The sequence below is a fragment of the Mustela nigripes genome, chromosome 14 (assembly GCF_022355385.1).
Source record: "Mustela nigripes isolate SB6536 chromosome 14, MUSNIG.SB6536, whole genome shotgun sequence".
Lineage (NCBI taxonomy): Eukaryota > Metazoa > Chordata > Mammalia > Carnivora > Mustelidae > Mustela > Mustela nigripes.
Window position 1 is genome coordinate 30,930,138 of NC_081570.1, and position 24,229 is coordinate 30,954,366.

At 38.7% G+C, this 24,229-nt stretch overlaps 2 protein-coding genes across 5 annotated transcripts; both read left to right on the forward strand.

Annotated features, from left to right (window-relative positions):
• Positions 1-349: 349 nt before the first annotated feature.
• EXO5 (exonuclease 5) lies at positions 350-22,771 on the forward strand. Of its 4 annotated transcripts, none has more exons than XR_009399424.1 (8): positions 350-433; positions 4,657-6,044; positions 12,519-12,839; positions 14,198-14,289; positions 14,388-14,426; positions 18,597-18,692; positions 20,012-20,054; positions 22,669-22,771. XR_009399424.1 is itself a non-coding variant. In XM_059374295.1 (2 exons), exons 1-2 carry the CDS (start codon positions 382-384, stop codon positions 5,790-5,792), a joined length of 1,188 nt encoding a protein of 395 aa, XP_059230278.1. In that variant the 5' UTR covers positions 350-381; the 3' UTR covers positions 5,793-6,416. The 4 variants fall into 4 exon arrangements, 1 of the variants encoding a protein (XP_059230278.1); XR_009399423.1 differs by lacking the exon at positions 20,012-20,054 and adding an exon at positions 20,509-20,632; XR_009399425.1 differs by lacking the exons at positions 14,198-14,289; positions 18,597-18,692; positions 20,012-20,054.
• ZNF684 (zinc finger protein 684) lies at positions 12,750-24,229 on the forward strand. The gene is made up of 5 exons (XM_059374296.1): positions 12,750-12,839; positions 14,388-14,426; positions 18,145-18,271; positions 18,597-18,692; positions 22,669-24,229. Exons 2-5 carry the CDS (start codon positions 14,412-14,414, stop codon positions 23,571-23,573), a joined length of 1,143 nt encoding a protein of 380 aa, XP_059230279.1. The 5' UTR covers positions 12,750-12,839; positions 14,388-14,411; the 3' UTR covers positions 23,574-24,229.

Here is a 24,229-nt window from a genome sequence, read left to right on the forward strand (position 1 = left end):
TCAGGGCAGGCGTGGAATTCCTGGGCCGACAGTGGTTTGGGGCTCTTGGAAAGGTCCGGGCTGAAGGTAAGCACTCTCGGAGCCCACAAGTCAGGATGTTGAGGGTGAAGGTCGTGGCAGCCCCTCAGGCAGCCAGGAACCCATCAGAGAAGAAAAGCCTTTCACCTGAGGTCTGCGGGGCACCTGGGCTGAGGTTTGAGGCTGGAAGAGGGACCTGATTTTGGAGCTGCTGGGGGACTTTGGTTATTTTTGACTCTTGCTTGCAGGGAGCAAAGATTGGATTAAGTAACTACGTCCGGGTTGCGGGGAAAACGAAGTCATGGAGAATTTGATCCAGGAGAGAGGCAAGCGTTACCTTGCATCTGGGATGAGCAACAGCCCATGTCGAGTGGATCAGAGAGGAGGAAACGCCGCACTGTGAGGGACTGGTCAGGTGAGAAAGGACCAAAAGTCTCCGTTCTACCACAGCATGCACAGAGTTGCTGATCTGGATTCTTCAATGCAGACCTGGTTTTTCAGAGCTCTTTTCTCCTCCCCTGGCCGTGTCATTTTCGCATTCTGCACTTCCTGGTGAGGAGAAAGATCAGCCACCTCCCAGGGTAGTAGAAGTTTCCTCTTTCCTAAAGTTTAATTTCATTTGTCAGAGGGAATAGATAGACTATTATCTCTTCCTTGGGGAGGGAATGGAGCTCCACATTTATTGAGTGTTAGTATGTATATAATGTTTTATCATTATTTTGGGTAGCTGAGTAGGGTCAGAAGGAGTGCTCCAAAGTGTCAGTAGCTTCAGGAAAAGGAAAAACTTGCGGAAGAATATTCATAAGGCAAGAGCATCTTACTAAATACTACTGACCTAGTCAGGATAGGATTTAGAATGTAGATCCATAGGGCTCCAGACTCTTGCCATTGTTCTATTTCCTGAACATTTCGTTTCATTCACTTACCACCTAATAATTGTTACTATTCCTATGTACTACCTGTATTGTTATTTTCATATTTTAAATTTTATACTTTCATTTATTTAAAAACCAGATTTGTCCTAAGAAATACTCTCTATGAAATTATGATTTGATGGAAACTCTAATAGCTTTATATTCTGAGATAAGTCTAAAAATGTTGACCTTTGTGCCATGTAAGATCATCTCATGTCAGAAAGATACAAACTTGCATTAGGGATACAGTGTACTGCATCACCTGGATTTTTTTCTGCATAGGAAAGTCCAGGCAACACATCTGAGTCTAAATTGTCTATCACCAGTGTATTGTTTTCTTCTTTGAGATGAATAATTGCACAGAGAATGCCCCCTTTTTGTGTCTTCTCTATGAAACATTTCGCTTAACCTGTTCAGGGTTACCCTGTTCTCAGTATGTAAAGTAAATACAAAGTCCATACCTTCCAGGAGCTTACTCTCTCTTTGGCAGTTAATACTCACACATGAATTAATCTAAAACAGTACTGTTCAATAGAACTTTTTGTGGTCAGGGTAATGTTCTGTATCTTTGCCTTATGATGTAGTACCCACTAGCCACATGTAGCTTTTGAGCACTTGAGATGTGCCTAATGCAACAGAAAAATGGGGTTTTAAATTTTATTTTATTTTAGGGACACCTGAGTGGCTCAGGTAGTTAAGCGGCTGCCTTCGGCTCAGGTTGAGTCCTACATGGGGCTCCCTGCTCAGTGGAGGGCCTGCTTCTCCCTCTTCCTCTGCCTGCTGCTCTCTCTGCTTGTGTTCGTTCTCTCTCTCTGTCAAATGAGTAAATAAAGTATTAAAAATAAATAAATACATAAACTTTATGTTATTTTACTTAATTTAAATAGCCACATGTGGGGCACCTAGGTGGCTCAGTGGGTTAAGGTTCTGCCTTTGGCCCAGGTCATGATCTCAGGATGGTGGAATTGACCCTGCATTGGGCTCTCTGCTCAGCAGGGAGCCTGCTTCCCTCCCTCCCCTCTGCCTGCCTCTCTGCCTACTTACCATCTCTGTCAAGTAAGTAAATAAAATCTTAAAAAAAAAAAAAAATAGCCGCATGTGGCTGATGGCTACATATTGGACAACCCAGGTCTAAATATTTGAAAAACAAACAAACAAAAACCTTTCAAGGTCAGTTGATTGGGATTTAGTGCCCTCCCACTAGGGGGAAAACACCCCAGGTGTACATGTTAATTGCCATTTAACTTCAGTTTCTTGACAGAGGGTCGATTCTCTCCCAACTTCCAGGGACTTCATAGTCCAACTAACATTACTCATTTTGAAATAGTCATCACCTAAGGCACATTTATAATTTAAGACACTTGTACAAATGTGTAGATTCTGTGTTTTATTACTATTAAAGTATCTTATAAAGCAATAACTGTATAGGAGAGAAGCAGAAGTCTTCACATTGTATTACTTTTGTTCATTGCAAATAACTTTTCTTCCAGCTATATCAATGTTTCCTTTCATTAGGGACATTCCGACTATTTAAAAATGAGTTAGGTACAACCATAACTAATAATACCATTTTCAAGGTATCAGTTCTTAAGCTTTTAATATGGGAATTGGTGCATTCAATTTATTCATTGCTTAGTAGATTAGCAAAGAGAAAATTTAGCTCATAGTTACTTCAATCAGTTTAAATTCTGTGTCAGATTATTTTACTGGCATCCAGAGTCAAATACTGGTGGACTGGTCACACCTTGATTTGTTTTGTCTTATCTCTATGCTAAATTAGATATGTGAGGTTGGGAAGAAGGCTTAAGAAGAGTATCTTTACAAGGTAATTTGCCTAGTTTCTTAGGATTAAAAATGTTCGAGAGACAAAGCAAATCAAACATAATGTGTGTTCTTTGTTCCCTGGTTTAAAGAAAAGTTATCCAAGACGTTATAGGGCAGTTGGGGAAATTTGAGTATCGGTGGTAGTATTAGGGAATTATTAATTTTGTTAGATGTGATAACAACATTGTAGTTAATGTAGGAGGATGCCCTTATCTAGAAATGTATGCTGAAGCATTTATATCTATAAATGATATGTTGTGATATCTGCGATTTACTTTAAAATAGCCAAAGTAAAATAGCCAAAGAAAATGCACACATGAAAGATGCAAATACAGCAACATGTCAACAGTTGTTTGTCTACGTGGTATGTGTATAGGTGTTCCTTGTTCTATTTCTCTGTATATGTGCAATTATTTGCAGCAAATTTTTAAAAAGAGTACCTGTCCCAGAGTAATGAGGTCTTGGATGTAAAGCACTCGGTGGCTAGCACTCAGTAACTGTGCAATAAAACATTCACTGGTATAGCAGATATAGTGGTATTTTATAGTGGTTATTGACAGGGTTTTTTTTTTTTAAGATTTTATTTATTTATTTGACAGACAGAGATCACAAGTAGGCAGAGAGGCAGGCAGAGAGAGAGAGGAGGAAGCAGGCTCCCTGCCAAGCAGGGAGCCCGATGTGGGGCTCGATTCCAGGACCCTGGGACCATGACCTGAGCCGAAGGCAGAGGCTTTTTAACCCACCGAGCCACCCAGGTGCCCGACAGATTTTTTTTTTTAAAGATTTTATTTATTTATTTGACAGACAGAGATCACAAGCAGGCAGAGAGGCAGGCAGAGAGAGACAGAGAGGGAAGCAGGCTCCCTGCTGAGCAGAAAGCCCGATGTGGGACTCGATCCCAGCGGCTTAACCCACTGAGCCACCCAGGCGCCCCCGACAGATATTTTTAATCATAAGCTAATTTCTTGTGGAAGTAAAAAATAAACCTAGTGGGAAACACCAATTTCTGTGATGCTAGGAGGGTAATTTACAAAGTCTGTAGGGTAAAGTAGAACCCAGCAAGAGATTTTCCTTTTTGCCATTTCCTTGATATATCTTAAATATAAAAAGCCACTAATTTCCACATGTTGTGGTGAACATCCTCTCTCATTACTTCATGTCATTGTGTGTGAGCAGATCTATTTGTATTTATCTATACTTAATCTTTGAATTTTGCCATATGGTGTTCCTGAGAGCTACATTAAAAAAGAGCTGATTTTTCTCAAAGAACAGTTTCTAATTGAGTTTCCTAGTCAAGGACTTTGTATCGAAGGAATCACAGAAGTGGATATGGTTTTACCAACATCATCCCAACATTTACAAAAATCTATACTCACTTAAAATAATGAAATAATGTCCCAAGTCAGTAGAATTTTGCAGCAAAAAAGGCAAACCTCAAATCTCCTCTTTTTTTTTTTTTTTTAAAGATTTTATTTATTTATTTGACAGATCACAAGTAGACAGAGAGGCAGGCAGAGAGAGGCGGGTGGGAAGCAGGCTCCCTGCTGAGCAGAGAGCCTGATGCGGGGTTTGATTCCAGGACCTTGAGATCAGGACCTGAGCCTGAAGGCAGAGGCTTAACCCACTGAGCCACCCAGGCGCCCCCTCAAATCTCTTAAATGAAGAAATTGAGGCCAAGGCAACTCTGTTACATTACTAATTGATCATAAATAGATAGCCTTCTGTTACTGAATACTACATCTACAACTACTGATATACAATATGTTGGCTAATTGAATTTAAATTTAAAAAAAGATAAGCTTCTTTAAAGGGTGTAAATAGCCACGATTCTTTTAACCTTATTAGAATTTGACAGTACTTCGGAGAAATTATTTATTTGGATAATACATTTCTTTAACAGGATGTGCAGGGCTTTGTGCCATGGCAGAGACTGGGGAAGAGGTGTCAGCAGAGGCCTCAGGGTTCTCAGACATGAGTGACTCAGAGTTTCTAGAGTATCTGGATCTGGAAGATACTCAAGAGTCAAGTGCTTCACTTAGCAAGCCTGGCCCTTCTTCCGAACTCCCTGGGAAGGATAGCAAGCTCATAAGCTTACCAACGTGGAAAAGAAGATTGGATGTCTCATCACCAATGGAGCGATTCCACCTTAAATATTTGTATGTCACTGACCTGTCTACTCAGGATTGGTGTGAACAGCAAATGGTATATGAGAAGGAGCTTCCTGGTTTCTTGGCTCCTGAGAAGGCAGCTGTTTTGGACACTGGTGCCAGCATCCACCTAGCTAGAGAACTGGAAGTCCACGATCTTGTGACTCTCCCCATCACTACTAAAGAAGATGCTTGGGCAGTTAAATTTCTGAATATATTATCAATGATTCCTGTCTTGCAGTCAGAGGGACGTGTCAGAGAGTTTCCAGTGTTTGGAGAAGTGGCGGGTGTGCTGCTCGTTGGAGTAATTGATGAGCTGCACTATACAGCCAAGGGGGAACTGGAACTGGCTGAACTGAAGACACGCAGGCGCCCTATGCTCCCTCTGGAAGCCCAGAAAAAAAAAGACTGTTTTCAAGTCAGCCTGTACAAATATATCTTTGATGCTATGGTTCAAGGGAAAGTGACCAGCACTAGCCTAATCTACCACACAAAATTATGTCCAGACAAACCACTGGGACCATCAGTGCTGAAGCATGCCCGGCAGGGAGGCTTCTCTGTGAAGTCTCTGGGTGATCTCATGGAGCTAGTCTTTTTGTCTCTAACCCTGTCTGACCTCCCAGTTATTGATATCCTGAAGATTGACTATATCCACCAAGAGACTGCCACTGTGCTGGGTACAGAGATGGTGGCCTTTGAAGAGAACGAGGTGAAAAGCAAAGTGCAGCACTATATGGCCTATTGGATGGGCCACCGAGAGCCTCAAGGGGTTGATGTGGAGGAGGCTTGGAAATGCCGGACATGCAGCTATGCAGATATCTGTGAGTGGAGGAAGGGCGGTGGGATGCCCAGCTCCATTCCAGAGCACCAGGCCAAAAGAGTGAAATGAACAGAAGGGTATGCCTTCTTCAGGAACTTTGATCTTTCCTGCTCCTAATGTACTCAGCAGAATGAAAGAGGACCAGTCTTTGAGCTTGGCTTTCATGGAGAATGTTCTTACTTTGGTTCTTTCCATATTTCCTCAAATTCTAACCATTCAAATCATTCAGGGGTGAGTGGGAGAAATCTGGGATTCTATGATCTCTGGAACTGTGCTGCGAATTGCCAAGAAGACACTTGCTCAGCGTGGCTGGAGCAAAAGGTATCTTTCAGCAATCATTGCTTTCTTTCTTTCTTTCTTTCTTTTTTTTTAAAGATTTTATTTATTTATCTGTCAGGGATAGAGGGAGAGAGAGCAAGCAAGCACAGGCAGACAGAGAGGCAGGCAGAGGCAGAGGGAGAAGCAGGCTCCCTGCCGAGCAAGGAGCCCGATGTGGGACTCTATCCCAGGATCCTGGGATCATGACCTGAGCAGAAGGCAGCCGCTCAACCACCTGAGCCACCCCGGCGTCCCAATCATTGCTTTCTTAAGAAGATTCTAAAGTTTCTATTAAGTCTCTTCTTTTTTTCTAGGTCAAGGCTTTCTACATTTTATATAATAAAATAAAGTGAAATGCTGTCCAGGTCAGTTGAACTGATTTTTTTTTTTTTAATAATCTGAATCATTCAGAGATGACCACTATAAATAGTTGTGCGTATGTAATTCAAGCCTTTAAGTACATAACATAAACATATTTCTGAAGCAGAATTAGTGGGATGAACACACCAAGAATTTAAAATAAGCATGATAAATATGCTGAAAGAAATAAGGGAAAATGAAGCAGGAGAGGAGATCATTAAAAAATGAAAACATTAGATATAAAAAAATAGGATAGATGAAGTAACATGTAACATTCACACCTAACTATACCACTACTAGGGGTAGGTCAAGAGAAGCTCTCACATATTTGAGGAAGAGTATACTTTCTAGTACTTTCACAATAGCAAAACCTAAACCTAGAAAGTATCCAGGTGCCCATCATCAGATAAAGGGAGAACCAAAAAATTAAATACATTTTAAGGAAAATGTGAAAATAATGGAGAGGAATCTCCATGTATTTAAGAAGGCAGTGGAGCCCTTAATTGCAAACATCACTAAAGAGGCCAGAGGGAAGAATGATATGGATATCATCTGGAAGGAAAAGGCTTGTTTATGCAAACACTGCCAGAGAATTTGCATAATTAGATGGAAGGGGGAGAAGAGTTGGCAGGGGTGGGGTTTCCATATGAACCAGCAGAACGGTGAATATTGTAAATGTGACTCCATGTTCTACACGAACTGGTAAAAAACCTGGACATTTTTTGGAGTTATGGTAGATTACCTCTGGAGGTGTTCTGAGCTACACATAAAATTTTCTTATGGACAATGGGAATCTTATGATAATAACTCTTTTCTCATTTACTGAGTGAGTGTTATGTGCCAGGTATTGTGCTAAGCACTTTTATGATTAAATCTATATATCCATTATTATCCCTGATGAGGGAATTGAGGCTTAGGAGGCTTCTAAAACTTGTCTGAGATCCTACAATTTGAAAATGGGAGACTCCAGGCTAGATATGTCTGATTGCAGTGCTTATTAAGCTCAACCATTATGCTATTACGTATTTCTTGCTGTTGTTAAGCCTCCTACACTGTATCTTATTCTAGGCCCTAGGAAGTTTGGAATCAAATTGGGGTCATAGTTAAAAAACTGGACTTTATGGGATAAACAGTATTAGGCTAACAGTGTTGAAGAAAACAGCTTGCTCGGAGTGCTGTTGGCATCATTTTAGTTATACTAGAAGTTTTAAAAGAGGAAAAGGAAAAATCAGTTGGTTTCAGACAATGACATTGTCAGAATTCAATAGTTCTGTAATTCCATAACACCCTGAGCTCTCAAATCCTTACATTAACATCTCCTTGTCATCGTTTTATGGTTTCTCACAAGATAAGCTGAGACATCTGTAGGGATCACCCCAGGATCACTGGTGCTGTTCTCTACAGCAAATGCTTCCCTGGTTTGCAGCTTCCACATGGTTAATAATGTCATCTCTCCCTTGGAAATTCTGCTCAAAGTTATCTGAACTCTAAATTATGGCCCTCTTGGATATTTGTCCCATGAGTGGGTAAATGAAGAGACATAACAAAGCTGTTTCTTGATTATTTAAAAATTTGCTTCCTGGGCCAGAGAGTAGGTTGAATATTTTAATTAGGACTAGTTCTAACTGTTTATAGTAGAAATTGCCAAACAATTTTTGTTTTGTTTAACCAAACAAAATAGAAATTTATTTCTCTTATGACAAAAACCCTAAATATAGTTAGTCTAGTTCTGATGTTGTACTCCATGGTGTCAGGAACCTAAGTTCTTCTCTCTTGTTTCTCTAACATCAACAGGTATCCTCCTACTTAATAGTAGGAATAAAATTTAAAAAATTATTTACTTTAGAGTGAGAGTGAGTGGGGGAGGGGCAGAGAGTGAGGTAGAGAAGAAGGCTCTCCATTGAGTAGGGAGCCAGATATAGGGATTGATCCCAGGACCCTGGGATCATGACCTGAGCTGAAAGCAGACGATCAGCTGTTGGAGCCGTCCAGGTGCCCCAACTTTACTATTGTTTTAAATTGCACTATTCAATAAGCTGGGAAGCTGAGTATCTGTTACTTATTGGTAATTTGTATTTCCTCTAAGAATTGACTGCTTATATTCGTTGCCCATTTTTTTTTTCATTGCCCATTTTTAATGAGGATTTTAATCTTCTAAAATCTGAAAAGCCAGCATATTGTTTAATTTCCTCTATGGTGGATTTTTCTGAATAAATAATACATGCTCATTATAAAATACATTAAAATGAAAGGAAGAAAGTACTTCCACCAATATTTTTTCAACTATTGCTTTATTTATTGCTTCTCTGGGTTATTGCTTCTCTATTTTCTCTTTTTGGAAACTATTACATGTATTTCTATTATATACACTTCCTGATTCCCCTAATTTTCCTCATTATTTTATTCTCTGTCATTTTCTTTCAATACTGAGAGAATTTTTGTGCTTTTCTTCGACTGCTCAACTTAGAAAGATTTCTTTGCTTAGTATTCCAGTATTTTCTTCTGGAGTGCCTGTTATGTGTAAAATTTCCTTGACTTGCCTTCTACATCTGTTATCTTCTCTTTCATATTTCACTCTTTTTGTTTTCTATCTTTACATTCTAAGACTTCTTTGACCTGGTAATCTAATTAACTGAGATCCTAGAATTTTCCCACTCTTCTGCTATTCAAGTAGCCATTGAAGCATTTTGTCCAGTGATTTTATTTTTCATTCCCACCCCCAATTTTGCTGTTCTCTGGTTTTCTCCTCTTTCCACACAGGGAATAGGTATTAGTGTAGCAAGTGTGGTAAATGCTTCAGTGAGTATTGAGCTCATTAGAAAGGTCACACAGAAACCTTAAAGTCTGATTAACATGTTGGGGATTCAAACAGGGCATAGATCTTTGCTATAATGAGAGAATTCACATAGTGAAGAAACTAGAAATATGATACATATGGTAAATGCTTCAGTTGTAACATAATTCTTCATGTTCTCCTGAGAAGAAAAAAAAATTTAAAGGTGAGGGATGCAGAAAAGATTCAGTGCTAACTCAAATTTTCATATTCATCAGAGAATCCATATGGTTAGAAACCTGTGACAAGAGCCTCAGGTAGAATATAGGTTTTCAAGTTCTTCAGAGAGATTACATAGGAGAAAGGCCCTCTAAATGTATGAAGAGAGGTAAAGGTTTTAGTGATAACTCAAAACTTCACATCCATCAGAGTGCAGGAAAGAGAGGAACCCAATAAGAATGTTGTGCATGGTAAGAGCTTCAGCCAAAATGCAAATCTTCATGTACATCAGAATCCACACTGGAGAAAAACCTTACACATGTGGTAATTGTTCTAAAAGGGGAGTTCATGTTGATACAGGCATACCTCAAGAAACAAACAAACAAAAAATCTGAAACAACTTTACACCTAAAGGAACTAAAAAAGAAGAATAAGTAAAACCCAAATTTAGAAGAATAAAGGACCTAAGGGCAGAAATAAATGAAATAGAGATTAAAAAATAGCAAAGATCACTGAAATGAAAAGCTGGTTCTTTGAAAAGATAAACATAATTGATAAACCTCTATGCAGACTCATCAAGAAAAAAAAGAGAGAGAGCCAAAATAAAACCAAAAATGAAAAAGAAGTTGTAACTGACAGTACATAAATACAAAGGATTATAAGGGACTTACCAAGAACAATTATTGCCAAAAAATTGGAAAACCTAGAAGAAATAGATAAATTCCTAGGAGCATGAAACTTTCCAAAACTGATTCATGGATAAATAGAAAATCTGAATAGACAAATACAAGTAATGAAATTGAATCACTATTTTTACCCCCCACCAAAAAAAAACCCCAAATTCTAGGACCAGATAGCTTCATAGGTAAAATCTACCAAACATTTAAAGAGAAGTTAGTACTTCTCCTTTTCAGATTATTCCAAAAAATTAAAGAGGAAGGAACATTTCCAAACTCATGAGGCCAACAAGTACATGAATATATGCTCAACATCACTAATCATCGGAGAAATGCAAATCAAAACCACAATGAGATCACCTCACACCTGTGGATTAGATATTATTAAAAAAATAAATAACAAGTGTTGGCAAGAATGCAGAGAAAATGGAACCTTTATACACCATTGGTGGGAACGTAAAGTGGTGCAGCCACAATGGAAAACAGTATGGAGATTCGTCAAAAATTAAGAATAGAACTACTATGTGATCCAGCAATACTACATCTAGGTACTTATCTGAAACAAAAACCAAAAACCAAAACACATTGGGGCGCCTGGGTGGCTCAGTGGGTTAAGCCGCTGCCTTCGGCTCAGGTCATGATCTCGGGTTCCTGGGATCGAGTCCCACATCGGGCTCTCTCTGCTCAGCGGGGAGCCTGCTTCCTCCTCTCTCTCTCTGCCTCTCTGCCCACTTGTGATTTCTCTCTGTCAAATAAATAAATAAAATCTTAAAAAAAAAAAAAAACCAAAACACAAACCCCAATTTGAAGAGACATATGCACCCCAAGATTCACTGCAGCATTGTTTACAATACCCAATATATGGAAGCAACCTAAGTGCCTAACAGGTGAATGGATAAAGAAAATGTATTGTGTGCATGTATACACACACACACACACACACACACAGGAATATGGAATATTTGTCATTAAAAGAATGAAATCTTGCCATTTGTGACAACATGAATGGACCTAGAGAGTATTATGCTAAGTTAAATCAGAGAAAGACAAATACTATATGATTTCACTTAAATGTGGAATCTGAAAAACAAATCAAAGGAGCAATCAGAACAGAAACAGATTCATAGTTATGGGAAACAACACACATTCCATGACCTATTTATGGAGATAAAACTATAGACGTGCTTGGTCCTCTCCCCCAACTTCAGAAGCCAATCACAAGTCCAGGTTGTCACCTGTGCTTTTGACCTACTGGCTATAGATTGGAGGTTCCAACAACCCCTCCTTGGGTTTGACCAACTTGCTATGCAGCTTATAGAACTTGGAGAAATGACTTTATTTTCTAGATTACCAGTTTATTGGAAAAGGATATACAACTCAGGGACATCCAGATGGAAGAGATGCATAAGGCAAAGTATGGGAAAGGGGTAAAGAGCTTCCATGCCCTTTCTGGGTCATCACTCTCCCTGTACCTCCATGTAGTCACCAACCCAGAAAGTCTCTGAATCCCATCCTTTGAGTTCTTATGGAAATGTCATTACATAGGCATGACTGATTAAATTAATGGTCACTGGCAATTGATTTCAACCACCAGCCTCTCTCCCCTCCTCAGAAGTAAGGGAGTTGGGTTCCAACTCTCTAACCATATAGCTAGTTCTCCTGGTAGCCAGCTCCCATCCTTAGGTACAGACCAAAAGCACTTCATTAATATAACAAGGACACCATTATCATTTAGGAAATTCCAAGAGTTTTAGGAACTCTGCCAGAAATGGGGTTGAGGATTAAATATATATTTCTTATTACAGGTCACAATACCGCAAAAACAAAAGTATGTGCTTTCATAGAACATACAATGAGACAAAGGAAAAGGAATCAAGGATGCTAAAATCAAAAAGTGTATTAGAATCAATGTAATACAGTATTCCTTTTCTCTCCCAAACCTCCAATACATTTTCCCTATCTTCTTTTTCTACTCATCTTTATAAAACCAAACTTCTTAAAAGTACAGTCTATATTTGCTTTCTACACTTCCTCTCTTCCCATTCTTTCATCCCACTCTTATAAAATTCCTGTTAAATTTAATCAAACTTCTACCACTAGACCAAAATGGCATATTTTCACAGCTTCCACAATGCTAAATCCAATGATCAATTATTAGTTATCATCCTACTTCTCATTAGCATTTATACAGTGGATCATTCTCCACGTTTTGAAACATTTTCTTCTCTTGATTTTGCACATCCAAACTCTTCTGCATTTAAGTCTGTCTCACTCATCTCTTAGTCTTCTTTCTTGGGTCCTCTTCATCTCCTTTGCTGGGACCTAAGCTGGCGCATTGCTAGAAGAAACTGAACTAAGGGTAAATTTAGATTTTCCAGTTTTTAAAAATCCTGATGTCTTTTATATTTTTTAACGAAAATGATATACACACCTCTTTTTTACAAACAGGCGCAGCTCTCAGGGAAGCCACAGAGATACCAACCCAGGAATCTCCCCCAAAGAGGCAGAGGCTTCCGATGCCTTCCGGAAACGAGCTCCACAGGCCTTATGGGAAATGTAGTCCCCTATGAACAGCCTGCATCGCGGAGGGACCTGGGAACCTAAGCGTCAATTACTTCCGCACACGCGCAGTGGGTCGCCAGCCGGTATTCGGAATCTTCCAACCTGCTCCGAATGAAGTGAGAGCGCGGCATTCGCCCGGAGTCTCTAGGAGAGCTCTGTAACCTGATCTCTTAGAAGCAAAGCTGGGAGCTTGTCGGTGAAAGGCTGGTAGGTATGACTGTGGAACCTGGGGACGTAAGGGACGGGCGGGACCAGTTTATTGGCTTACCCAGCAGAAGATAATACTTCACAGCCCCTACGTGCGGTGATTTGGTTTTTGGGTATGTGAGTCCTGTCCGATTCTGGAGTAGTTCAGAGAGAGCAAGAGAAGGGTCTGACTACCACTCAGTGGGTTCCCAGATTCCGGGTGGGGCTGGGGCAGGCTCGGTTTGCATTGCTGCTCTTGTAGGAGATCACGGTGTAGGGGTATGTGCATCAGCTGTACCTTTCCTGGTTACAAGAACACCATTGGACCTACCAGAGCCTGCGAAAGGTAATATTAAACCATTCAGAGGGATCTAGGAAGAAAGCATTTCTAGAGAAACTGCTGTGTTCTCTTTTTAGTGTATTTTCACAACAATAATCTGAAGTAAGTATTCTCTCCATTTTGCATGTGAATTAACTGAAGCTGAGAGAGGGGGTATGTTATTCGCTTTAGACTGACAGTTTAGAAAGTGGAAGAGCTGAGATTTAAACCCAGATGAGTTTTCACCAAATTTTCTTCCTTCTCTTTCTCCTCCTCCTCCTCTAATTCTGAGTATAGCTGACACACAGTGTTACATTAGTTTCCGATGTACAGCTGAGTGATTTGACATTATGCCGATTTCACCACAAGTGTGGTTACCATTTGTACCCCTTATATGACAATGACAGTATCATTGACTGTATTCCTTATGCTGTGCCCCAAATTTTATTCTTTTTTTTTTTTTTGCAAGATAGCATCCTGTGAAAAAAACAAAGAGTTGAATTTATTCTCCTTTTGAAATATTTGAGCAGTGACTGCTGAGTAAATTTCGATTTGTAGTCTTTTTTTTTTTAAGGGTCTCTGTTGAAACTGCAGATCTTCCAGGGAAGTCTGTAAATAAAGCTGTGAGTCCTCTTTGCATATTTTAGCCTTTCTATGGCCCCAGCTTTGCTGGTTGGAATTTTTAAAAACCAATACTGGGCTCATAGGAGATGGCGAATTTCCAGAGAGATCGAGAGAGAGAGAGAGAGAGAGAGAGAGAGGCTGATTTAGACTTTAAACTGAAGGGTGCTCCAGCTTAAAAAAAAAAAAAAAATTCCTGGGTCCAACCTTCTCAAGAAAACCCAACTTAGTTTGAGTTCTCTTATCCCAGCTTCAGAGCAGATATTCAAGAGAATTTTAGAGACCAGGCTTTTAGTTAGTCTTTTAATTCATTTAAATTTTCTTGGGATAAATTTTGGGAGAAAAAAATGTCACTGATTCAAAGATTAACAACTTGCTGTTAGATCAGCAGGACAGAAATGTACAACATACTTGTCTAACCTTCATATATTCATAACAGAACCACCAGTAGAGTTTGGTGCTTATAAAATATGGATTTTTCTGACATCTAGAATCATTCTCCCACTGGATGACATTTACTGAAGCTGGAATGTGAGTCCTTCTGTTCTGATAGTGCTCTTTTCTTTTCTACATTGCTTCTTGGTTTTTTATATCTTTCTATTCTTCTTTTCCCATTTTTACATTCATAGATCTCTGTGTAAGAGCTGCAGAAAATGATCAACTTCCAGGTAAGGTATCCATTTATTCAGTCACTTAAATCTCTCGAAAATCCATATAAAAAGGAAATGTATAGACAGGGAAAATGTGGATTGAATAGATCAAGTCCAAAAAAATTTAGAAAATTGGTAAGTTGATATCCCGTAGTTGGAATAAATTTGAGCTAAAAACCAAATTTTGCACGTAGTTGGAATAAATTTGAGCTGCATATGTGTACCCAGTCCTTATAGCAATCATAGAAAATGGCTAGCCAGTCAGTTAAAGTATTAGTATTATCTGTGAGGATGAAGCAAAATAATTCCTCAGATAAGTAAAGATATTCCTGATTCAATTCTCTGAAAAAAAAAAAAAAAACACTGTAATGGATTTTCATAGAGATAATGTTAGAAATAACATTCACACCAACAACCCTGTGATAAATGTAACATCACATTTCCTATGACTTTCTTAGGGTGTTTCCCATAGTAAGAAGAGAACATAGTGCCAGTAAGCAGCACTATATGAACTCAATTTGTAAGTTCAGGTACATAGCCTTTCTAATATTCTTCTGTAACCATAAGTACACCTTGTACCCTTTTCCAGAGTCTCCTGGTACTCCTGAGCATTTTCTCTTCCATGTGAATTTTAGCATCAACTTGTCAGACTCTATAAAGGAGTATATAAGGTGTTTTAATTGTGATTGCAGTATACTTTTACACTGACTTGTATAGAATTCCTAACTTCAATAATGTATTCTGTGTTCAATTTTTCTTATTGAACACAGAATACATAGTCTTCTTTACATTTTTTAAAAGATTTTATTTATTTATTTGACAGAGAGAGATCACAAATAGGCAGAGCAGCAGGCAGAGATAGAAGGGGAAGCAGGCTCCCTACTGAGCAGAGAGCCGGATGTGGGGCTCGATCCCAGGACCCTGAGATCATGACCTGAGCTAAAGGCAGAGGCTTAACCCACTGAGCCACCCAGGCGCCCCCCCTTCTTTACATTTTTATAGCTTTATTATTTTATTCTTGTACATTCCTTGTAATGTTTATTCTTACATATGGTTTAGGTTGCTCTTGAGAATGGGATGGATCTTTTTTCATTATATTTTCTAATTGGCTATTTTGGTGTTTGAGAAATGTGCATTTATCTATTTGACTTTATGTCAATTTACAGGACTCTTATTAAATACAAGAATTTTTTAGTTGGTTTTTAGATTTTTTAAGTAGACAGTCATATACTCTTCAAATGGAGTTTTTTGCCTTACTGATCAATATGTATGTCTTCAATTTTTTTCTTGTCTTATTGCAATGGACAAGACTGCTAGGAACTATAATTTTCAATGTAATTACTAGCCAATATCTTTTTTGTTCCAATTTTAATGGGGTGGTTCCAGGGTTTCATTGTTTCCTCTTGTATTTTAGTAGATAGTGGGGTTATTTTTTGTTTTTGTTGTTGTTTTTAATCAAGTTAAAGACTTTTAGCTTGTTAAAATAAAAACAATTTTAGCTTGTTAAAATTTCACAAGTTTTGTGTTTTTAAAAATACCTGTTGATAAAATAATATATTTTGTCATCTTTAGTACCGCAATTTAGAGAATTTCTAATACACTTTTAATACCAAACTATATATGCATTCATAGGACAAACCCTAGCTAGTCTCCTAACTTTTTAAAGGGCCAGATAGAAATATTTTAGCCTTAGAAACCATACAGACTCTGTGCAACTACTCAACTCTGCAGCTGAAGTAAATGAATGGGTGTAAATGTTCCAGTAACATTGTATTTACAAAACAGCAGGCCAATGTATGGGTTGTAGTTTGCTGACCCCTGTTCTATATGGTCTTAACTATCTCTTTGTAATATGTGTGTAGCTACATGCTTTTTAAATTTCAGCTCAAGTTAGTTAACCATGATTTTGGCCTTACAGTTGAGAGGATATATTTTATGTAAAAAAAAATCCTTATTTTCTATTTAATTATGGTCATGTGAGTCTGACATGTTAACCTTCTAACCTATATTTTTACTTTGTTGTGTCTAATATATTGTAAGATCTCTGAGACCAGTAATACCTTTAGTCTTTAGTCTTTTTTGTATTACTACTACAGTGTCTGGTAGGTCCTTATTAAACATTTTATGAGTGAGTGAAGGACATATTAGCAGTATCTTAAATAAATAATTTTATTGAGACATAATTCAGTTATTACAGATTGACCCATTTAAAATATATACAACTCAGTGGTCTTCAGTCTACTCACTGAAACCGTCTCCATTATCTAACTTTAGAATATTTTCATTACCTTAAAAGAAACCCCATATTAGCAGTCATTCCCCATTCCTCTCATCTCCCAGCCCTAATTTGTTTTCTGTTTCTATGGATTTGCCTTTTCTGAACATTTAATGTAGCTAAGACAATACAGTGTGTGATTTTCTTTGACTAGCTTCTTTCACCTTTTTCAAGGGTCATCAATGTTATATGTATGCCAAAAAATATTGCATTATATGGATATACCTCATTTTGTTTATCCATCTATTCATCAGCTAATGGGTACTTATTGTTTTCATTCTTGGATGAATACTTCTTGTGAAGATTTGTGTATAAGTTTTTATATAGGCATATATTTTCGGTTTTCTTGGGTATATACTTAGGAGGAATTGCTGGGTCATATGGTACATTTCAAGGAACTGTAAAACCGTTTTCCGTAGTTGTTGCATCATTTTACAACCCCAATAGCAATATATGAGAGTTCCAGTTTTTCCACATCTTTGTCACTGTCTATCTTTGATTTTAACCATCCTAATGGGTACGAAGTGATATCTCATTTAGTTTATATTTGTATTTACTAATGCTGTTGATCATCTTTTTGTGGCTTGTGGACCATGTGTGTCTTTGGAGAAAGCCTCTCCAAATTCTTTGTCCATTTTTAAGTTGGGTTGTAAGAGTTTTTTTATATTCTCGATACAAGATTCTTATCAAGGTGTATGATTTGCACATATTTTATCCCATTCTGTGGGTTGTCTTTCATTTTCTTTTTTTTTTTTAAAGATTTTATTTATTTATTTCACCGAGAGAGACACAGTGAGAGAGGGAACGCAAGCAGGGGGGCAGGCTTCCTGCCAAGCAGGGAGCCCAAAGTGGGACTTGATCCCAGGACCCCAGGACCATGACCTGAACTGAAGGCAGACACTTACTGACTGAACCACCCAGGCACCCCATCTTTCATTTTCTTGATGGTGTCCTTTGAAGCACGGAATTTAAATTTTGAGGATTTCCATTTTATCTATTTTTTTCCCTTTGGTCACTTACACTTCCTGTCATATCTAAGAAACCACTGCCTAATCGAAGGTCAGGAAGATTTACTTCTATGTATTCTAAGAATTTTGTAGTTTTAGCTCTTGCATTTAGGTCTCTGATCCATTTTTAGTTCATTTTCCCATATGATATAAGGTGTTTATGTGGGTGTGAAGGGAGTCCAGCTCATTTTTTTGCACGTGGATGTTTAGCTGTCACACCACCATTTGTTAAAAAGACTATTCTTTACCCGATTGAACTGTCCTGACACTAGTGAATATTTTTAATGTGATTTTTGTTTCTATCACAAAATATAATTCTGAGTCAAGCATACCATAGTTATATTTTCTGAAAACTCAACAATGAATATGATATGATCATAAGAGGCTGCCTTGATTCTCTTGCAAGTCCCCAAATGATGCACACTTTAGTTTGAAGATGAATGTGCTGTTACAGGGATCAATGACATTCCAGGATGTGGCTGTGGACTTCACCCCAGAGGAGTGGCAGCTGCTTGACTGTGATCAGAGAACCTTGTATTGGGATGTGATGTTGGAGAACTTTAGAAACCTCATCTCAGTGGGTAAGGACAGTGGGTGGTGACTCCTCAGTGGAACTAAGAATATACTATTAGTGCCCTTCCTCTAGGACTTGTGGAAGCTGTGGACGTTCTGAAGCATTCCTAAGTTTGGCCCTGAATGTTAGTGGTCACAGATTCTTCATCCCCTTTGAGATGACGCATAAACAGATAGAGTGTTTATGCTTCTGGAGGAGAAGGGTCTTTTTTGTTCTAAAGCCTGTCTGTCATCCTTTCCAGGCCCTGAGATTGAAGGAGGCAGCCTGAATTGTGAGGTAGTCATTTGTCTCTAGCACTTTGTCTCCAGTTCTGTGTTGTTTTCCATGAACAGGGGGCCCCGGTACCAAAACAAAAGGCATCTTCAAGGCAGAGCAAGGACAAGAGCCATGGCTGGGGGAGGGAGAGAACCCACGCTTGTGCTGTCCAGGTGAGTGAAAGAAAACTAGGCAGATGGAAGTCTTTGGAGTTGAGATTCAGTTCAGTGAGGGACAGGTAGCTTGGAAGCAGCTCTTAGAGGAAGGCCTTCTTAAAAGCCACACAGCTTTGGGGCCCCTTGACATAACATCGTCAGATCCCCAGATGACACCTTGACCTCACTGAGCTGCTCTTTCTCTTTGCTCAGCTTTTGTCTAGAGGGAGGTCCCTCTCCTCTCTTCCCTGTCCCCCTGCACTGCCTGTTCCATGGAGGCCCTTGCTTTGTGCTCTTAATTCCCAAAATCTTCATTCTTTTATCGTCAGCATGGGCACACATCTTTTCCATATATCTAGTTCTTACAAGGTAGTCAGATCGTGTGGATTTAAAGTCTTACTCCATCAATCACTGTCTAACCTAATTATTTTGTAGCACAACTTTATTTATAAAACAGATATAATATTAATCCTCACTTCAAGTTTCTTTTAAAGATCATATGAGTTAATCCACATAAAATCTTACAAATAGTTGACACAGAGTATGTGTTCAGTATATGTTGGTTGATTTATTTCAAAACTTTTAGTAACATTATGCTCTTTCTAATCATTTCCCCTTTTCAAAAAAACCTCTCCCTTTTCTTGTAGCATATACCCACCTGCGCATCCCACTTTGCTTACCTGCAGTCTCACTGCTCACTGGCAGTATTAACCTTGTAGTGCAGCCCTCTGCTTCACTTGGTAATACTGATATCATTTGGAAGTTCCCCAGCTTCCTTTGAGTTGGTTCCTCACTAATCTGTCCTCACCCTCACTTACTGCTTCTCCACCATTGCTGCTTGCCTTCCTGTCCATCTTCAGAACTTCTCTCATGGCAACTCCTTCAGAAACCTCATCCCTCTGAAGAACTAATTTGGTTTTCTTTGTCCTATCTGTGGCATCTGTGTGTCTCCCAACTCCCCATCCCCATTTTCCCAACTCCTCACTTGCCCAACTCCTTGTTCCCATTTTCCCAATCCCCGTTCTCCAGCTCCCCATTTTTCCCACCTGGCCTCCATCTCTGTTTTCTCATAGTAACCGCTATGTCATATTCTTTTTTTTTTTTTTTAAAGATTTTATTTATTTATCAGAGAGACAGAGAGAGAGCGAGCACAGGCAGACAGAGGCAGAGGGAGAAGCAGGCTCCCTGCCAAGCAAGGAGCCCGATGCGGGACTCGATCCCAGGACGCTGGGATCATGACCTGAGCCGAAGGCAGCTGCTTAACCAACTGAGCCACCCAGGCGTCCCACTATGTCATATTCTTTAGCCTTCACCTTTCTGTTTACATTGTAATAAAGGATAATGGCTGGCCTGCTGCTTGGCTGTCTCCACATCACTGTGGTAAGCAACTTAGCTTTTTTCTCTCAAGAGTGTCTCCTTAAATACTATTATGACTTATTACCTGTGATTTCAATTATTAGTTCATTCAAGGCTGATTTAAAATAAAATTTTATTTTTTCACAGAGCTCATAAAAGACTTTAAATGATTGAGACACCAATTAAGTGTATTTAGATCCCCTAGGACCCCAAATTCGAATGACATAGCAAATAACCTAATGAACCAAGTGAATTTGAACTCCCAATACTGTGTCTAGGCTGTTCATGATTCTATATTGCCAATTTCATCCTATTTTCTTGTTTATCTTAGATGTTCCTGCAAGATGTATCCAAATCATTACATTTTCCTTGTCACTCTCCTGACAGATAAACACAGATTATTTCTTCATAACTTGTACTGTGATATGTAAAAGGCTTTTAAGGCCCTCTTTAACGTGATCCCATTTTATTTGCCCAGCATGGTCCATCTTTCCCCTATGCCGTGACAGTTGGGCTCTTTAGTGAACTTTGTACATGATTTTCTTCTGTGCCTCAGTTCTTTGGAAGCTGATGTGCTCTGCCTAACTAAGCCCAGCATGCCAGTAAGTCTGAATTCATTTCTTCTCCTCTTTCATGGGAACGCCAGCCTAGTTGCTCTCTACCTTCTTGGAACCTCCATCCTAGCTCTCTTATGACTCTACCGTGAAAACTTGACATATATTCTCTTAGTTTTGTTTTTTTTTTTAACCCTATGGCTTATAAAGCATATTTTCTTATGATAATGCCCTGAAGAAAAAGTCCTGTACCATTTTTTATTGTTCTACCATTGCTGAGCACACAATGGATATTTAATGAACATTTTGTTAATTCACTGTTGTAAAGTCAGGCATTGCGAGCGGTGTTTCTTATTCTTTCAGTGAGGCTTTTTTATGTTTCCTGAGAAAGATTCAAAGAAAGAAAAAAACAAAAACAAAAAACAACCCATTGCCATTTTTTTCGGTGTGTCAAAGGCAAAACAACCATATAAAACATTTTAAAGTTTTAGGAGTGTGGAATATTTGTTCAGTGCACAGTAATATTGCTGTTCTAGTTAATTGTCAGAATGACTGGTATTGGGGAGCAGTGGTGACTATCTTGGAAATACAGAGAAAATGGAGCTTAAAGTTAAAAGTATATGAAGATTAGAGGAGTCTTTTTTTGAGATCATGGAACAATGGTTCTTCCCTAAAGAATATCTAAGGGCTAGATGGGATGAGGTAGGGGATGTTAAGGTGGGAAAAGGGACATGAGCAAACTATTGTAGTTATTTAGAGTCTAGAATTCTTAGAACAGAAGGTATTTGATTAGGATGAGAAGAATGCATGCTTCGATACCATGAGCGAATTCATTATAATGTATAGTTTTGTTCACCAGGCAGAGTGCCTTGCATTTTTCAGTTGGTTACTGCTAGTTGAGGTAACACAGGATACTGCTTCCCATTAGTTGAAGTAGAAAGGAAAAAAGACAGAAACTCTAATCCCTATAAAGAGATGTGTACTAATGGCTATAGCCCAGTACTCGGGGCAGCTCCACAGAGAAGAATGAGGCATGAAGGAAGAATTTGGGGTGTGGTACTAACATTCCACAAGGAGGGAACCTTAGGAGTGGCAATATAGCCCCTTTTCCTGAGTTTTCTTTCTTTCTTTCTTTTAATTTAAGCAATCTCTGCACCCGGTGTGGGGCTTGAGCTCACGACCTCGAGATCAAGAGCCTCATGCTCCTCTGAGCCAGCAGGTGCCCCCCTTTTAATGGAGAAGTGGATTGGAGATTTTAGGGTTTTGAGGATAGGAATGAAAAAAAAAATGTGACTTCAGGATAAAAAAAGGGACTTCACCAGCTTTCTGGGGATTAAATTTTTAGGTAGATTGAAAGAAAATGTAAAAACAGTACTTGTCGAATACAAATATAACAAATGGTCATATATAGGGCTTCGCCCTAACAAAAAAAGAAATGCAGCCAGAATAAAAGCAATAGCAAACGGGCAGAATCTGTGGCTCGGCTTATAAGAACATGGGAGAATATATCCCAGCTGTGGCAGCTGCAGGCCCGTCTCACCTGTGATCTGGATGAAGTTAGAGGACTGGACACATAAGAATGTTCCTGAAGGCAACTGCCATTGTACCAGGTGATGAAGAGGAAAAAGAGATGTGAATGAGGGAAATGGGGAGCCCTTCCACCAGGGTAACCTAGGACTGGAGTAGTGGGGACTCTAGACCTGCCATCTCCAGATCTAGTTTTTCCTCTGATATCTTCCCTTAGCTCCCTAGTGTCTTGTTCCTTGGGCCACCTCATCCACTGGTCATATCTCCTCAGTGGGCTGTCTTCATGTGAGGTAACCATGCCTCGATGTCTGTACCCTGTTCAATGTAATTTGTGCCTATTTCACGGTCTTTTCATAGGTCCCAAGTTAAGCCATCTGTTCTCTTTAATGTCATTCATCTGCTCCCATTTCCTCTTCAGCAGTTTTATTCTTAAAGCTCAGAAGCAAAGCAAATATAGGATTTGTTTCAGAATTAGATACTGGATTTGAAATAATGTTTCTTTCTATAACTGGCATGGAAAAAATTAACTAGACATGTTTTCTTGTACTCCTTTTTAGAAGCTGATTGCCTACTTGTTGATGAATCAGAGAAGCACCAGGAAAGCAAAGACAATTTTTTGCATTCAGTTTTGTTCACATTCAATAAAATTCTGACTATGGACAGACTCCATGGTTATAACATGAGCACAAGTCCTAATCCTACAAGAAAAAAATCATATAAATGTAAATTATATGGGAAGAGTTTGCAACCTACTTTAGACTTACTTAGTTACGATAGATGTTATACTGGAAAAAACTCATATGAATGCACTGAATGTGGGAAAGCCTTCAAAAAGAAATTTCATTTCATTAGACATGAAAAAAATCATACAAGAAAAAAACCTTTTGAATGCAGTGACTGTGGGAAAGCCTATAGCAGGAAGGCGCACCTTGCAACTCATCAGAAAATCCATAACGGAGAGAGACCCTTTGTGTGCAATGATTGTGGGAAAGCATTTATGCATAAAGCACAACTGGTGGTCCATCAGAGACTCCACACGGGAGAGAAACCTTACGAATGCCATCAGTGTGGGAAGTCATTCACTTGGAACTCCTCCTTCACCCAGCATGTGAAATCACATACACTTGAGAACTCATTTGAATGTAAGGAATGTGGGAAAACCTTCAGGTACAGCTCATCCCTTTATAAACATTCTCGATTTCATACAGGAGAGAAACCCTACCAATGTATTGTATGTGGCAAAGCCTTTGGTAATACATCTGTGCTTGTTACACATCAGAGAATTCACACAGGAGAGAAACCATATGGGTGCATCGAATGTGGCAAAGCCTTCATCAAGAAGTCACATCTGCTTAGACATCAGATAACTCATACAGGAGAGAAGCCCTATGAATGTAACAGATGTGGGAAAGCCTTTTCCCAGAAGTCAAATCTTATCGTACATCAGAAAATTCATATATAATATTCATGTTGAATATGACAAAGCCTTAAATATTAGATAAATATCTTATTAAAACAGAATTCATGGGGAGAAATCCACCAATTTGAATGGATTTGGAAGAGTAGATTCCCACAAAAAAGAATCAGTGCCATCATGTTTTGGAAGTGATAATAAAATTTTTACAGAAAAAGGTCACAGAAAACATTTATAAATAACAGCGCGTAGAAAGAAAGCATAAATTAGTCAAGGAATCAGTGAAAATTATACTTATTATCTCTGATTTTTATTTTTATAATATTATAGAATTACACAAGTGTGAGTATAAAATGTTTATTACATTAAATTATATCAAGAGTGAGATACCTATCATTTTTTCTTCCAATCCTAACAACATGCAAGTGAAAAAAATGTGGTTTAATATGAAATATGCATTTCAGTAATACTTTTATCCATTTGCTGGCACTTTTAATGGGCAAGGCAGTGTTATTGATCTGTCTCCTTTTTAGTTATAAAACTTGTTACGGAGATGTTTTCCTATGTATGTAAACAGCAAAACAACCAATTTAAGACACAATTTGCGAGGGAAAAGCAGTTGTATTCTGTATTACAATAACTATTCAGTTAGGGAGAATAAGTCTTTAAATAAGTTTGTAAATAAAACATTTGCACTTCAAATA

Bases quoted from the DNA above. Each gene is read 5' to 3' on its own strand.
- EXO5 (XM_059374295.1), top strand. From the start codon at position 382: ATGTCGAGTGGATCAGAGAGGAGGAAACGCCGCACTGTGAGGGACTGG. The intron at 434-4,656 runs GTGAGAAAGGAC...TTTCTTTAACAG, and splicing joins CACTGTGAGGGACTGGTCAG to GATGTGCAGGGCTTTGTGCC.
- ZNF684 (XM_059374296.1), top strand. The intron at 18,272-18,596 runs GTAAGGACAGTG...TTCCATGAACAG, and splicing joins TAGAAACCTCATCTCAGTGG to GGGGCCCCGGTACCAAAACA. The intron at 18,693-22,668 runs GTGAGTGAAAGA...ACTCCTTTTTAG, and splicing joins CCCACGCTTGTGCTGTCCAG to AAGCTGATTGCCTACTTGTT.